At 46.9% G+C, this 13456-nt stretch overlaps 1 protein-coding gene across 3 annotated transcripts; it reads right to left on the reverse strand.

The window, feature by feature from the left end:
* Positions 1–234: 234 nt before the first annotated feature.
* Positions 235–11603, reverse strand: LOC132385790 (zinc-binding protein A33-like). 3 transcript variants are annotated; one of them, XM_059958013.1, is made up of 6 exons: positions 11078–11603; positions 9378–9473; positions 8728–8961; positions 6777–7005; positions 3402–3546; positions 235–1001 (listed from the first exon to the last, which is right to left on the reverse strand). In XM_059958013.1, the coding sequence occupies exons 1-4, from the start codon at positions 11486–11488 to the stop codon at positions 6937–6939; spliced, it is 810 nt and encodes a 269-aa protein (XP_059813996.1). In that variant the 5' UTR covers positions 11489–11603; the 3' UTR covers positions 235–1001; positions 3402–3546; positions 6777–6936. The 3 variants fall into 3 exon arrangements, with proteins under 3 accessions (XP_059813996.1, XP_059813997.1, XP_059813995.1); XM_059958014.1 differs by lacking the exon at positions 3402–3546 and having other exon boundaries at positions 6777–6895; XM_059958012.1 differs by lacking the exon at positions 3402–3546.
* Between the last annotated feature and the right edge of the window lie 1853 nt (positions 11604–13456).

Genomic DNA, 13456 nt, shown 5'->3' on the forward strand with positions numbered 1-13456 from the left:
AGTAGCCACTTTTTCACATGTATTCTTCATTAAAATCTTTTTGGAAATCTTTATTTTCTACAATTTCTAAAGCTCTGAAAATTAATTTACAACCTAATGTACAAACCTTTGATTTCTGTCTATCCATGCATTCCTCGAATGACCTTTACCCTCCTCCAACTCACTATCTGCTCCAACACTCTGGTTTCCCTCCCTCTGCAAATCTCTTTTATCCCCCCACCCCCCGAGCAGCACTAGCAAATCTACCCGCAAGAATCAATCTCCAGTTCAGAGGCAAACCGTCCCGTCGGAACAGGCCCCACTTTCCCGGGAACAAAGCCCGATTGTCCAGAAACATGAAGCCCTCCCTCCTGCACCATCTCCTTAGCCACGTATTTAGCTGCACTCTCCGCACATTTAGATTTACAGGGACTTTACTCCTGACGCCGGTCCCGGGACCCGACCCGTTTACAGACCCGGAGCGGAACCGGAGCAGATTCTCAGCCAATGGTTTTCAACCCAGGTCGCGAAGAAAGGATAAAGTTTCCCCGTGAATTTATTCCCAGTGAAGGTGTGGAGATGGGACTTGGTCTCCGCGTTGTAAAATGAAACTGTCCCGGACTCGTAATTGAGATAAACTCCCACCCTCCCGGGGATGGGACCGGCAGCGAGACGGGACTCGGAGGAGGTGAGAACACGGATCACGTCACAATCCCGATGTAACACGTCACCATCCCGCCCGATGAACCAGAATCCGGTCTCCGGACTCTGATTGACCGGTCCCTTCCTCTCCACAGACTCTGCGGCGACTCCCAGACACCAGAACAGAATCCCCGTCACTTCCACCTCCCAGTAATTTCTCCCCGATGTGAGTCCCTCCGATCCCAGCACACAAGGCCAGTCTGTGAATCTCTTCCCGGTTTCAGGGAGATCCCTCCGGGTCCCGGTCCATCTCACACTCTTCCGATCCTCAGACACCTCGAGACACGGATACGCCGTTTCCACATCCAGGGTGACAGAGACTGGGGGGAGAAGCAGAGAATTAGAGAGTCCCCGGGGATCGGGGGGAGACTCGGGCAGCGCGGCCCCGGGGATTGGGGGAAGACTCGGGCAGCGCGGCCCCGGGGATCGGGGGGAGACTCGGACAGCGCGGTCCCGGGGATCGGGGGGAGACTCGGGCAGCGCGGTCCCGGGGATCGGGGGGAATCTCGGACAGCGCGGCCCCGGGGATCGGGGGGAGACTCGGACAGCGCGGTCCCGGGGATCGGGGGGAGACTCGGACAGCGCGGTCCCGGGGATCGGGGGGAATCTCGGACAGCGCGGCCCCGGGGATCGGGGGGAGACTCGGGCAGCGCGGCCCCCTTCCTCAGCCATCTCCGTATCTCCCATTACAATTTCTCCAGCATCATTTTCTATCTGTCCTATATCCACTCTCACCCGTTTTTTATTCATTATATACTTGAAAAAGCTTTTAGTATCTTCTTTGATATTATTTGCTGTTCTTTTTATAGTTCATCTTTTCCCTCTTAATGGCCTTCTTAGTTTCCTTTTGTAAGCTTTTAAAAACTTCCCAATACTCTGTCTTCCCACTAATTTTTGTTTCCTTGAATGCCCTCTCCTTTGCTTGTACTTTGGCTTTGACTTCTCTTGTCAGCCATGGTCGCAACCTTTTTCCATTTGAAAATTTCTTCTTTTTTGGAATATATCTGTCTTGCACCTTACTCACTTCTCGCATAAACTCCAGCCACTGCTGCTCTGCCGACCTTCCCGTTGGTGTCCCTTTCTGGTCAAATTTGGCCAGTTCCTCTCTCATGCCACTGTAATTTCCTTCACTCCACTGCAACACCGACACTTCGGATTTTGGCTTTTGTTTCTCAAATTTTTTTGTTTCTCAAATTTCACAATGAATTCAATAATGTTACGATCACTGTCTCCTAACGGTTCCTTCACCTCAATCTCTCTAATCACCTCTGGGTCATTGCACAATATCCAATCCAGTACCTCTGATCCCCTAGTGGGCTCAACAACAAGCTGTTCTGAAAAGCCATCTCGTAGACATTCTACAAATTCTCTCTCCTGAGATCCAGTGTCAACCTGATTTTCCCGATCCACTCGCATGTTAAAATCCCCCACAATTATCATAACACTGGCAAACCTTTTCTATTTCCTGTTGTAATTTGTAGTCCACCTCACTGCAGCTGTTAGGAGGCCTGTAGATAACTGCCATCAGGGTCCTTTTACCCCAGCGATTTCTTAGCTCAACCCAGAAAGATTCTGCACCTTCTGATCCTATGTCACCACTTGCTAATGAATTAATGTCATTTCTTACCAATAAAGCCACGCCACCCCCTCTGCCTACCTGCCTATCCTTCCGATACACCGTGTATCCTTGGACTTTCAGCTCTCAGAGACTTGCATCCCTTAGCCACGTCTCAGTGTTGGCCACAAAATAATACCTGCCAATCTGTAGCTGTACGACAAGATCATCCACCTTATGCCTTATGCTGTGTGTATTTAAGTATAACACCTTAAGTCCAGTATTTGGTACTTTTTGTTTTGATTGCACCGCAACTCATCCCAGTGGCTGAAAATTTGCCCCATCACCTGCCTGTCCTTCCTGACATCTTTACTGCTCACTATCCTAGATTTATAGATTCCCTCTCCTCCACTCTATCATTCCGGTTTACCACCCCCCTGCCAAATTAGTTTAAACCCTCCCTAACAGCTCTATTAAACATTCCCGCGATGATATTGATCCCCTTCGGGTTCAGGTGTAACCCATCCTTTTCGAACCGGCAATAATTCTCCCTGAAGAGATCCCAATGATCCAAGAATCTGAAGCCCTGCCCCCTGCACCAGTCTCTCAGCCACACATTCATCAGCCTGATCCTACTATTCTTGCCCTCGCTAGCACGTGGCACAGGTAGCAATCCTGAGATTACTACCCTGGAGGTTCTGCTTCTCAGCTTCATTCCTAGCTCCCGGAAATCTCTCTTCAGGACCTCCTCCCTTTTCCTCTCCATGTCATTGGTACCAACATGCACCAAGACAGCTGGCTGCTCGCCGTCTCCGAGACAGTCATTTATTCATTTAAACAAATCAATCACGTCACACATTGTCAACACACACCAGACATGTGATGACACACTGTAATATACAAATTCTTCAATGTGCACACGCTACTTCAATGGGTATACACACCACATGGATATTTACCACAATCAACACACACACACGCGCATACACACACACACACGCACACACGCACGCACGCATGCACGCACACACACACACACACACACACACACACACACACACACACACACACACACACAAACACACAGATGTTCTACCAGAGTGTGAAAAACGGCCAATGAAATTGGCACAACTTCCAATTTAGGATTGAAATCTGCCATCCTTACCCCGTCTGTCTATTCTGTGGCACGGAACTGCCCTCTGATGTGACGTCACATCAGAGACAGACTCCGGGGTGAGATTCCTCAGGAGGATGATCTGGGAGGGTTTGATGGATGTTGAACTCACGGCCCACTTCATCAATCTGCAAGACTAAGATGTATTCTTGAGCACTACAGCTGAATAGCCCAAGCTTATCCACTCTCTGCTTTTAACCCAAGCCCCCAGTCCTGGTAACATCCTCCTGAAGCCAGTGTAATGACATCCTCCCCATATTCGGGAACCGGAAATGCAGACAATGCTCCAAGTGTGGCCTATCATCGACATCAAAGGCCTTGCTTAAGTTCATGTGGACAGTGTGGAATAGGCTGATGAATACACGACTGAAGTTGTTTTTTTTAGATTGGGACAAGAAGGGCGGCGTGGGAGCTAAATTCTGAAGGAAGGCAGTTCTGTAAAAAACTTTGCGTGCAAAAACGGCGAGACTGCGCAGGACAGCGCGGAGAGTTTAAAAAGATGACCACCCTATACAGCGGGCAGCGGAGTGGGTGGCAGCAGAGGGTAGGGCTTAGGCTCAACGGGCTTAGGCGGCAACGGGAAGAGGCGAGAGCGAGGCACCGACTCTTTTTCTCCCCTTGGCATATCGGCCTGGACGGACGGGGGAACAGCAGGGAACATTAGCTAATGGTTTAAAAAGTTCGTGTGTTTGGCGAAGTAACTGGGTGAGTAGACCCAGCTTTCTTTGTTTCATTCCTGTAGAATTAGGTAGCATGTCTGCAGGGTTAGTGCTTTGTTCAGGGTGTCAGATGGGAATCCTGGGAGACCTCCAGCCTCCCTGATAGCCACATCTGCACCAGGTGAACCGAGATTCAGCTCCTCGGAGACCGTGTTAGGGGGAGCTGCAGCTTGATGACCTACTGCTTATTAGAGAAAATGAAGAGGTGATAGACAGGAGCTACAGGGAGGTAGTCATCCCGAGGCTACAGGGGTCAGGAAACTGGGTGACTGTCAGGAGAGGAAGGGAAATGCCCAGATAGTGGGGAGCACCCCTGTGGCTGCCCCCCTCAGCAACAAGTATATCGTTTCGGGTGCTGTTGAGCGGGATGACCTGACAGGACAGGGCCATTTTCCTTCCCATTCTCTACATTCAAGTCCTGGTGCAGCCTAACTGTTTCCTCAACACTACCGGCCCCTCCACCAATCTCTGTGTCATATGAAAACTTGGCAACAAAGCCATCTTTAGGACAAGAGGGAATGAATTCGGGATTGAAGGTCTTCCTTTTGGAACTGAGATGTGGAGCAATTACTTTAGTCAGTGGGTGGAAAATCTGTGGCATTTGTTGCCACAAGTGGCTGTTAAGGCCAAGTCATATTTAAGGCAGAGATAGATAGGTTCCTGATTAGTCAGGGCATCAAAGGGTATGGGGTGAAAGCAGGGGAGTGGGGATGACTGGAAGAATTGGATCAGCCCATGACTGAATAGTGGAGTAGACTCGATGGGCTGAATGGCCTATTTCTGCTCCTATATCATATGGTCTATTTCATCAGCTAAATCTTGATATACAGCACAAAATGAAGGTGTCCTTACACTGACCCCTGTGGAACACGAGTCAGTGGCAGCCAACCAGAAAATGATCCCTTTACTCTCATCCGCTGTTTCCTACCAATCAGCCAATGTTCGAACCATGCCTGTAATTTTTCTGTAATACCATGGGCTCTTAACCTGATTACCACCTTCATGTGTGGCACCTTGTCAAAGGCCTTCCGAGATTCCATATATACAACTTCCACTGCATCCCCTTTATCGATCCTACTTGTAATCTCCTCGAAGAATCCCAACAGGTTGGTTAGGCAAGACTTTCCCTTAGCGAAGCCATGCTGACTTGTCCTATCTTGTCCAGTGTCACCAAGTATTCCATAACCTCATAATTAACAATGGACACCAGCTTCTTCCCAACCACTGAGGTGAGGCTAACTGGTCTAAAATTTCTTTTCTGCTGCCTTCTTCCTTACTAAACCATCTCATCCGGGTGATGTGTAAGTATCGGTCTTTCAGCTTTTTGAGTACCTTCTTCCTTGTAACAGTAACTGCACTCACTTCTCTTCCCTCGCACACTTCAACACCGGGCACAGTGCTAGTGTCTTCCACATTGAGGGCTGATGCAATATACTCATTTAGTTTATTTGCCATCTCGTTATCCCCTGTTACTATATATCTAGCCTCATTTTCTAGCGGGCCTATATTCACTCTCATCTCGATTTCATTTTTTTTAAAATACTTGAAAAACAAATTGATATTGTCTGCTAGCTCGTTTTGCAAAGACAGGTATGTAAAAAGGGCCTGAAGGATCATTGGAGACTCGAGTCACCCCAACTAAAAAGTGTGCTAGTTGATACCATCCGGGAAACAGTTTTGCAGCATAAAGACCAGGACCAACAAGTTCCGGGACAGCTTCTTCCACCAGTCCATCAGACTGATTAACTCATGCTGACACAACTGTATTTCTCTGTTATCCTGACTATCATGTTGAACATATTATTCATCATAAATTACTATAAGTTGCGCATTGTGCATTTAGATGGAGATGTAACATAAAGAGTTTTACTCCTCATGTAGATGAAGGATTTACGTAACAAAGTCAAATCAATTCACATTTAATTTTTCTTTTATTTCCTCTCTGTAGGTTTAAAAGCTTCCCAATCCTGTGTCTTCCTACTGTTTTTTGCTTTGTTCTCTACTCTCTCTTTTGCCTTTACATTAACTTGTCTTCCCTTGTCAGCCATGCCTGTTCTATTTGGCCATTTGAGTATTTATTTATTTTTGGAATACATGTATCCTTCATCTTCCTCATTTTCCCAGAAACGGACACCATTTCTGCTCTGCTCTCATCCCTGCCAGCAACTCTTTCCAATTTGCGTTGGCCAACTCCTCTCCAGACCACTGTAATTTCTTTTACTCCTCTGAACTACTACAATGTCAGACTCACAACTCACTAAGGACTTGTGTATTTTTCTGACAATCCCGGTCACCACACTGATACCCACTTTTATTCCCTCCGATATCATCAAGTCAGTATTAAACTCCCAGCTCCTGTGGTAGGATTCAAATTCGTGTCTTGATGTGTTAGTTCAGTGTGCCTGGGATCAGGACACAGTGGTTCATCTGCCAGTCCCGTGTATTGGTTGTATTGTGACCCTGTGCTGTTGTGTTCAGGGGTCTGACATCTCCAGCTGATCATGTGACAGTGATGCCTCCCAGTCAGTGGGGTTGATGTGGAATAAATTTTAGTTCCCCTTCAGCCCATTATCAAAGCCAATCCTTGCTTCAAATTATTACAATTGAGCTTCAAAAATAAGGAGAAATGAATCTTTGTAAGTTTTACCTTGATTAATAGTATCAAGCGATTCTCTCAGCACTGTCTTCAACAAATAGGGGTGATCGAATTTTTCAACCGGTAGGGTCTCATCTGTCACTGACAATTCCTGGATATCGTCATTAATCCTGTAAATATTAAACTGCTGGTTATAAATTGCTATTCTGAACTATTTTACAAATCCATTCAGGGTTTCAGTAAAGAGCATGCCCTGCCTTCTGTTCCAACGAGCTTCATCCTGAAATAAATAAAACACAAATCTGATTAGACTTGGACTTACTGTCTACATCCTGAATTTCATCCAAATCATTACAAGGTGTTGAAAATCCCCATTCCCGCAGTCACTCGCTCACATGAACAAACAGAACCATGGGGAAAATTACAGGGAATGTTTCTGAAAGTTAGACCATTACTGAGAGGATGAAACTTACAGGAAAGACAGGACAGTCTGTGCATTTTCATCTGGATAAGACATCAGAATGATAAAATGCAACAATTTAAGATTAGCAATGGATTTGACCTTGTGCAGGTGGAGAAAGTACTTCATTTATGGCCAACAGGCGAGAACACAGTTTTCAGGTGCTTGGAAGTAGTACGGAGGCGATGTCGGGTAAGTGTTTTGGAATGGGTGGAATGAGCTGTCGGCAACGAAGGTGGAGGTGGATGTGATCGGGTCTTTCAAGGGACTCCTAAATAATACATGGAGCTTAGAAAAATAGAGGGCTATGAGTAACTGGAGGTAATTTCTAAACTGAGTACGTGTTTGGCACAGCATTGTGGGCCAAAGAGACTGTATTGTGCCGTAGGTATTCTTTGTTTCTATGTTTCTATTTATGGGGAGATCTTCAGTCAAAGATGAAATGCCAGGTGATTTTTAATAAATCCTGCAAGAAATTTAGTGTGGAGAATGTGGAACTCAGTGCCACAGGAGTGGTTGAAATGGAACAGCAGAGACTGACTGTAATGGGGAGGCTGGATAAACACGTGAGAGACCAGGGAGTTCGGGGCACTGTTGCTGGGTTTGGTGAGTAAGTGGCAGGAGGATTGTGCAGAGGGTAATTGGTAGGAGAAGATGGACTGAATGGCCTGCTCATGACGGAGAATGGGACACAATCCCATGTAAAACTTATCCAAAAAAGTAGAGACAGTGAAATTTTCCGTAGTCTGACGGAAACCAGTTATGGAGGTTATGTGTGATGTGTGGATCACATTCTCTGTTCTCACTGATTGACAGAGAGACCCTCACACCCACCGCACCAGACGCACTCACAGCCTGTGACTGGAACTGGGTGTTAATGGGAGTTTTAGAGGATATTTAATGTGGTAATTAAGGACACAAGCAGCAGCTCTGTGTTACAACCAGAGTAAATCATTTCAGAAAAAGAATGCATTGTGTCCTGGGATGTACAGAAGTTGTTCAAGTCCTGTTTTAGGACAACTTCAACCCTGAATAGTTTGGTGAGAAATGTCTGGTGAGAAATAGTTTACTGCCATTTGTAAATGCTGTGTGCAGGAGCAACACGTCTGTTTTCTGTCTGCATTGTATTCTGTGTTACATGTTTATTACGATAACCAGTAACATGAGTGGAGATGTGGTAAAAGTGAAGGGAATAAGTTACAAATTCGTACTTTGTTCTGGGCTGTTTTGATCCTGGGACTGGCAAGTGCCATATCATTTGTTGACCGATACATTGCAGAATAATTTATTATTAATTATGCTGAAATTTCATCGCTTAAATATTGTATGTTGCTGATAAAGAATCGAATATCTGTCTCCGATATTTAGAATGTCATTAGCTGAATGATTGGAGGTTCGTCATGCAAGGAGAATACTCTGTGTGAGGACACCAGCAGCGGCAATTGATCTGGTAGAACTGGTCGCTGTGCTGTGTTTATTTCAAATATACCACTGTTCATTTAGTACAATTATACAGAAATAAATTGAAATGTAATCCCTCACCTTGAGAAATATCACACTGTCTTTTTCATCCATCTGTTCCTTTAACTTTGAGATTTCCTCCTGAATAAACCTTATATTGTTTTGAATCTTAAGAAGATTTTTCTCCATTGGATTTAAAATCCTCTTCTCTTCTTTCCTGAGATCCCTGAGTAAGCTCTGCTCTTTCTCAGTGATAATCTGGCGCAGTTCAGCAAACTGGGATGTGATGTGGGTCTGAACGCTGTGTGACTGTTTCTGTCGAATGAAAGGTGAAGATTAGTTTACTGCATTGCTGTGTTATATTTCCTGATGACAATAAGGTGACCGTTCGGTCCATTGGGGTCCGTACTACCTCTGAGACATTCCTGTCAACCACATTCCCTCACGTTTTCCTGAAACCTATTCTCCCCATTGACCCATTAACTCCTACATGATTCACATACACCCTCCACCACCTTCACAGGGGTAATTGTAATTAACCATTCATCCAGTATGTCCTTGGAATGTGTCTGAAACTGTCATGGCCACAGGGAGAGCATGCAAACTCCACACAGACAGCAGCAGAGGTCAGGATCGAACCCAGGTCACTGGACCTGTGATACTCGGCTATTCTGCATTAAAGGGAGCAAAACTATACAGTAATGTCAGAAATTCCCCTCAGGAAACCTCACCCGAACTCCGGAAATCTTCTCTTTCTGTTGCTGCTCCTTTTTCTGGAAGTCTGATTTCTTTTTTGTGAGAGAGTCTAAGGAAGATTTTAGCTGATCCTGGAAGTCAGAGAGTGACGGAAATAGAGACAAAGATGCATCAAAAGAAACAGGTGATCAAACCCAATTATCACACAAAATGCCAGAGGAACTCAGTGAGTCAGGGAGCATCAATTCAGGGGAAATAAACAGTCGGTGTTCCGGGATGAGACCCTTCATTAGGACTGGGAAGGAATGGGACACGAGCCAGAATAAAAAGGTTGGGATGAGAACCAGCTGACAGGTGACGGGTGAGACAACGTGAGGGGGAACGTAGGGGAGGGTGATGAAGTGAGAAGCTGAGAGGGGACAGGTGGAAGAGGTAAAGGGCTGGAGAAGTAGGAATCTAATTCGAGAGGACAATCGACCGTGGAGGTAACGGGGGGGGGGGGGATTTGGGGCTGTTTGGAGCCCTGAATGGAGATGAGGGAAGAGGTGTAGGAATCAGACAAGGCACTTGTCCCTTTTTCAGGTGTCAGTGGCAGGAGGAAGATCAGAGGGGAGGAGCGAGTGGTTCAGGGCGATAGAAGACGGGGAGAGATTCCTACAGAGAGTGGTGAGTTGTGGGGTGTGGGATGGAATGTGGGACGGATAGATGGTAGAATCCCGTTGGAGATGGCGGAAGTTGCAGAGAATGGTGTGTTTGTTTTAGAGGTTCACGTGATGGTAAAAAGGACAAGAGAAAATGGGTTGACAGGAAACAAAGAGTAGCGATTAACGGGTCCAATGGCAGGCTGTGACCACTGGGATACCGCAAGGTTCAGTGCTGGGACCACAGCTGTTTACAACATACATTAATGATTTAGATGAAGGGATTAAAAGTAAAATTAGCAAATATGCCGATGACACAAAGCTGGATGGCAGTGTGAAATGTCAGGAGGATGTTATGAGAATGCAGGGTGACTTGGACAGGCTAGGTGAGTGGGCGAATGTATGGCAGATGCAGTTTAATGTGGATAAATATGAGGTTATCCACTTTGGTGGCAATAAGAGGAAGACAAATTACTATCTAAATGGAGTCAATTTGGGTAAAGGGGAAGTACAACGAGATCTAGGTGGTCTTGTACATCAGTCAATGAAAAAAAGCATGCAGGTACAGCAGGCAGTGAAGAAAGCTAATGGCATGCTGGCCTTTAAAACAAGAGTTATTGAGAATAGAAGTAAAGAGGTCTTTCTGCAGCTGTACAGGACCCTGGTGAGACCCCACCTGGAGTATTGTGTGCAGTTTTGGTCTCCAAATTTGAGGAAGGACATTCTTGCTATTGAGGGAGTGCAGCTTAGGTTCACAAGGTTAATTCCCGGAATTGCAGGACTGTCACATGTTGAAAGATGGGGGCGACTGGGCTTGTATACACCTGAGTTTAGAAGAATGAGAGGGGATCTGATTGAAACATATAAGCTTATTAAGGGATTGGACACACTGGAGGCAGGAAGCATGTTCCCGCTGATGGGTGAGTCCAGAACTAGAGGCCACAGTTTAAGAATAAGGAGTAGGCCATTTAGAACAGAGATGCGGAAAAACTTTTTCACACAGAGAGTGGTGGATATGTGGAATGCTCTGCCCCAGAAGGCAGTATTGTCTATTACCTATTGTCTATTGAGTATCAAATTAACGTGAGTTTTACCTTGTAGATTTTAACAGCTTCTTTAATCGGCTTGAAGCGGTGCTCTCTGTGTTCCTCCGCCACTGCACAGATCACACAGATCAGTGTCTTGTCCGTTTCACAAAACAGCTTCAGTTCTTCCTCATGTTCCTCGCAGTGAAGTTTATTTACCTTCCCCTTCGGATTTAGATTTATATTTCGAGCTTTTTCAGCCAGATTTGCTAAGGCCCGATTCACCCTGAGGGTGCGGTCAGCAATCACCTCTCTACATTCCGGGCAGGAGTTTCTCTCCTCCCTTTCCCAACACCGTGTGATACAAGAGCGACAGAAGTTGTGTCCACACTCCAGTATTACCGGATCGGTGAAGAAATCCAGGCAAACGGGACAAATTACTTCCTCGATCCAAATCTCGGCCTTTCTTTTCGAAGCCATGTTAACTCCCGGCACTTCCTGATTCAGAATGCTTTCGCGTTCGGGGAGGAGCTGAACCCCTGCAGTACCGGGATTGTCCACTACGCGCGCTGCAGACTCAGGGAATGAACATGGATTTGCTGGATGTGTTCAGTGGAAATTCTGGCCACTGAAATTATGTTGCTGTCTGTGGGAAGGAATTGCGCTATCTATTTCAGGGAGGGATCAGAAACAGATTAAGCAGGTCGGAACAGAAATGAAAACTCGGCCATGGACTGCCCAAGCCCGGCTGAAAAAGGAGGAGGGTCGGGCATGAGGTTAACAACCCCATCCCGTAAAAGCCCAGTGCTACAGAAACGTCAACTGAATCTCCAAAGTCCTTATCCCTGCGGTCGGAAGGACCTTCCCCTGGAAGGCGATTGAAGTCGGGTGGGGAAAACAGAGACCACAGGGCCGATCAACCCTCGGAGAGCTGCTGTTGACGGCCTGTGTCCCAGTAGGCGTGATGGGCTAAAGAAGAAGCAGAACAGAAATGAAGCCGGAGAGAAAGGGACAAGTTTTGAAAAGAGAGGCACAAGAGACAGCAGACTTCATCTGGACTGTCTCATTCTGAAATGTCGATTCTCCATTTCCCTCCACAGATGCTACCTGATTCGCTGAGTTCCTCCAGCAGCACGTTTTCATTTTCATGGAGGTCTAAAGAGAGTCTGGCTGGTTCGTAAAACGGTAGTTAAGTAAGGATTTGTAGTCATTATTAAATATGTTCATGCCATGAAGCTGTGAGTGTGGAGAGGATTTTGTGCCGTGAGGAGGTAGATGCAGTGATGATGACCGACCAGTAGCTGCAGGAAAAAAAACACACAGGACTGGACATCCTACGTCACAGGGTGCAAAATATTATTATTTTCCGTGAAGTCCTGATTTCAACCTCACTTCGTGAAGAAACGTAACCCATGTCCGTCCCGGCTCCAATGGAAAACCTGGTTCCATCAGTCGGGACAGAGCCCAAAAGTTGCTATTTTTATCAAAATAAACTTCATTCACTATAAAATATTGACAATGATACACCGTGCAGCGCCTTTACCCAATGAATTTAGATTCGTTGTCAATGAGGTATCTAGTGTTCTTTTACATTCGTTAAAACCGATAGGGCTGTTGTCGCCCCTGTGGTGTTTCACTACGACAATAATCGAGAGGCTTCCTCAGCCAACCCGGCCCCTCCCTCAGTAGTAGAGGAACCCTGTAATTTCAATGGTGTCCCAGCAGCCTAGAGTATGCCAGTCGGCAGTATTCCGGTATGACTGCGGTTCCCAGCTTTTCTCATGCTCTCCGGAAATCTCGATGTGATGGCAGACAAACAAGTTTCGGGAGTCTTTCCCCAAGTACCCCGGCAGCACTCGCTGTCCGTTTTCTTGTGCGTCCTGTGAACATCCAGAGGATCAGTGAGCCTTCTGTCACGCAGCTGCTGTGGCACAGGCCCTTGCATCTTCCTCCACAGATCTTCGCCAGCCCACAGTCCGCAAAGAGGTGAGTGACCGTCTCGTCTCCACTGCAGTAATCTCGGGGCAGCGCGCTGTGGGAGTGATCTCCGGGCATGCAGCAAGGATCAGACTGGGAGGGGCCCTCTCGTCTCCTCTGCAGTAATCTCGGGGCAGCGCGCTGTGGGAGTGATCTCCGGGCATGCAGCAAGGATCAGACTGGGAGGGCCCCGCTCGTCTCCACTGCAGTAATCTCGGGGCAGCGCGCTGTGGGAGTGATCTCCGGGCATGCAGCAAGGATCAGACTGGGAGGGCCCCTCTCGTCTCCACTGCAGTATTCTCGGGGCAGCGCGCTGTGGGAGTGATCTCCGGGCATGCAGCAAGGATCAGACTGGGAGGGGCCCTCTCGTCTCCACTGCAGTAATCTCGGGGCAGCGCGCTGTGGGAGTGATCTCCGGGCATGCAGCAAGGATCAGAATGGGAGGGGCCCTCTCGTCTCCACTGCAGTAAT

The sequence above is a fragment of the Hypanus sabinus genome (genome assembly GCF_030144855.1).
Source record: "Hypanus sabinus isolate sHypSab1 chromosome X2 unlocalized genomic scaffold, sHypSab1.hap1 SUPER_X2_unloc_22, whole genome shotgun sequence".
NCBI lineage: Eukaryota > Metazoa > Chordata > Chondrichthyes > Myliobatiformes > Dasyatidae > Hypanus > Hypanus sabinus.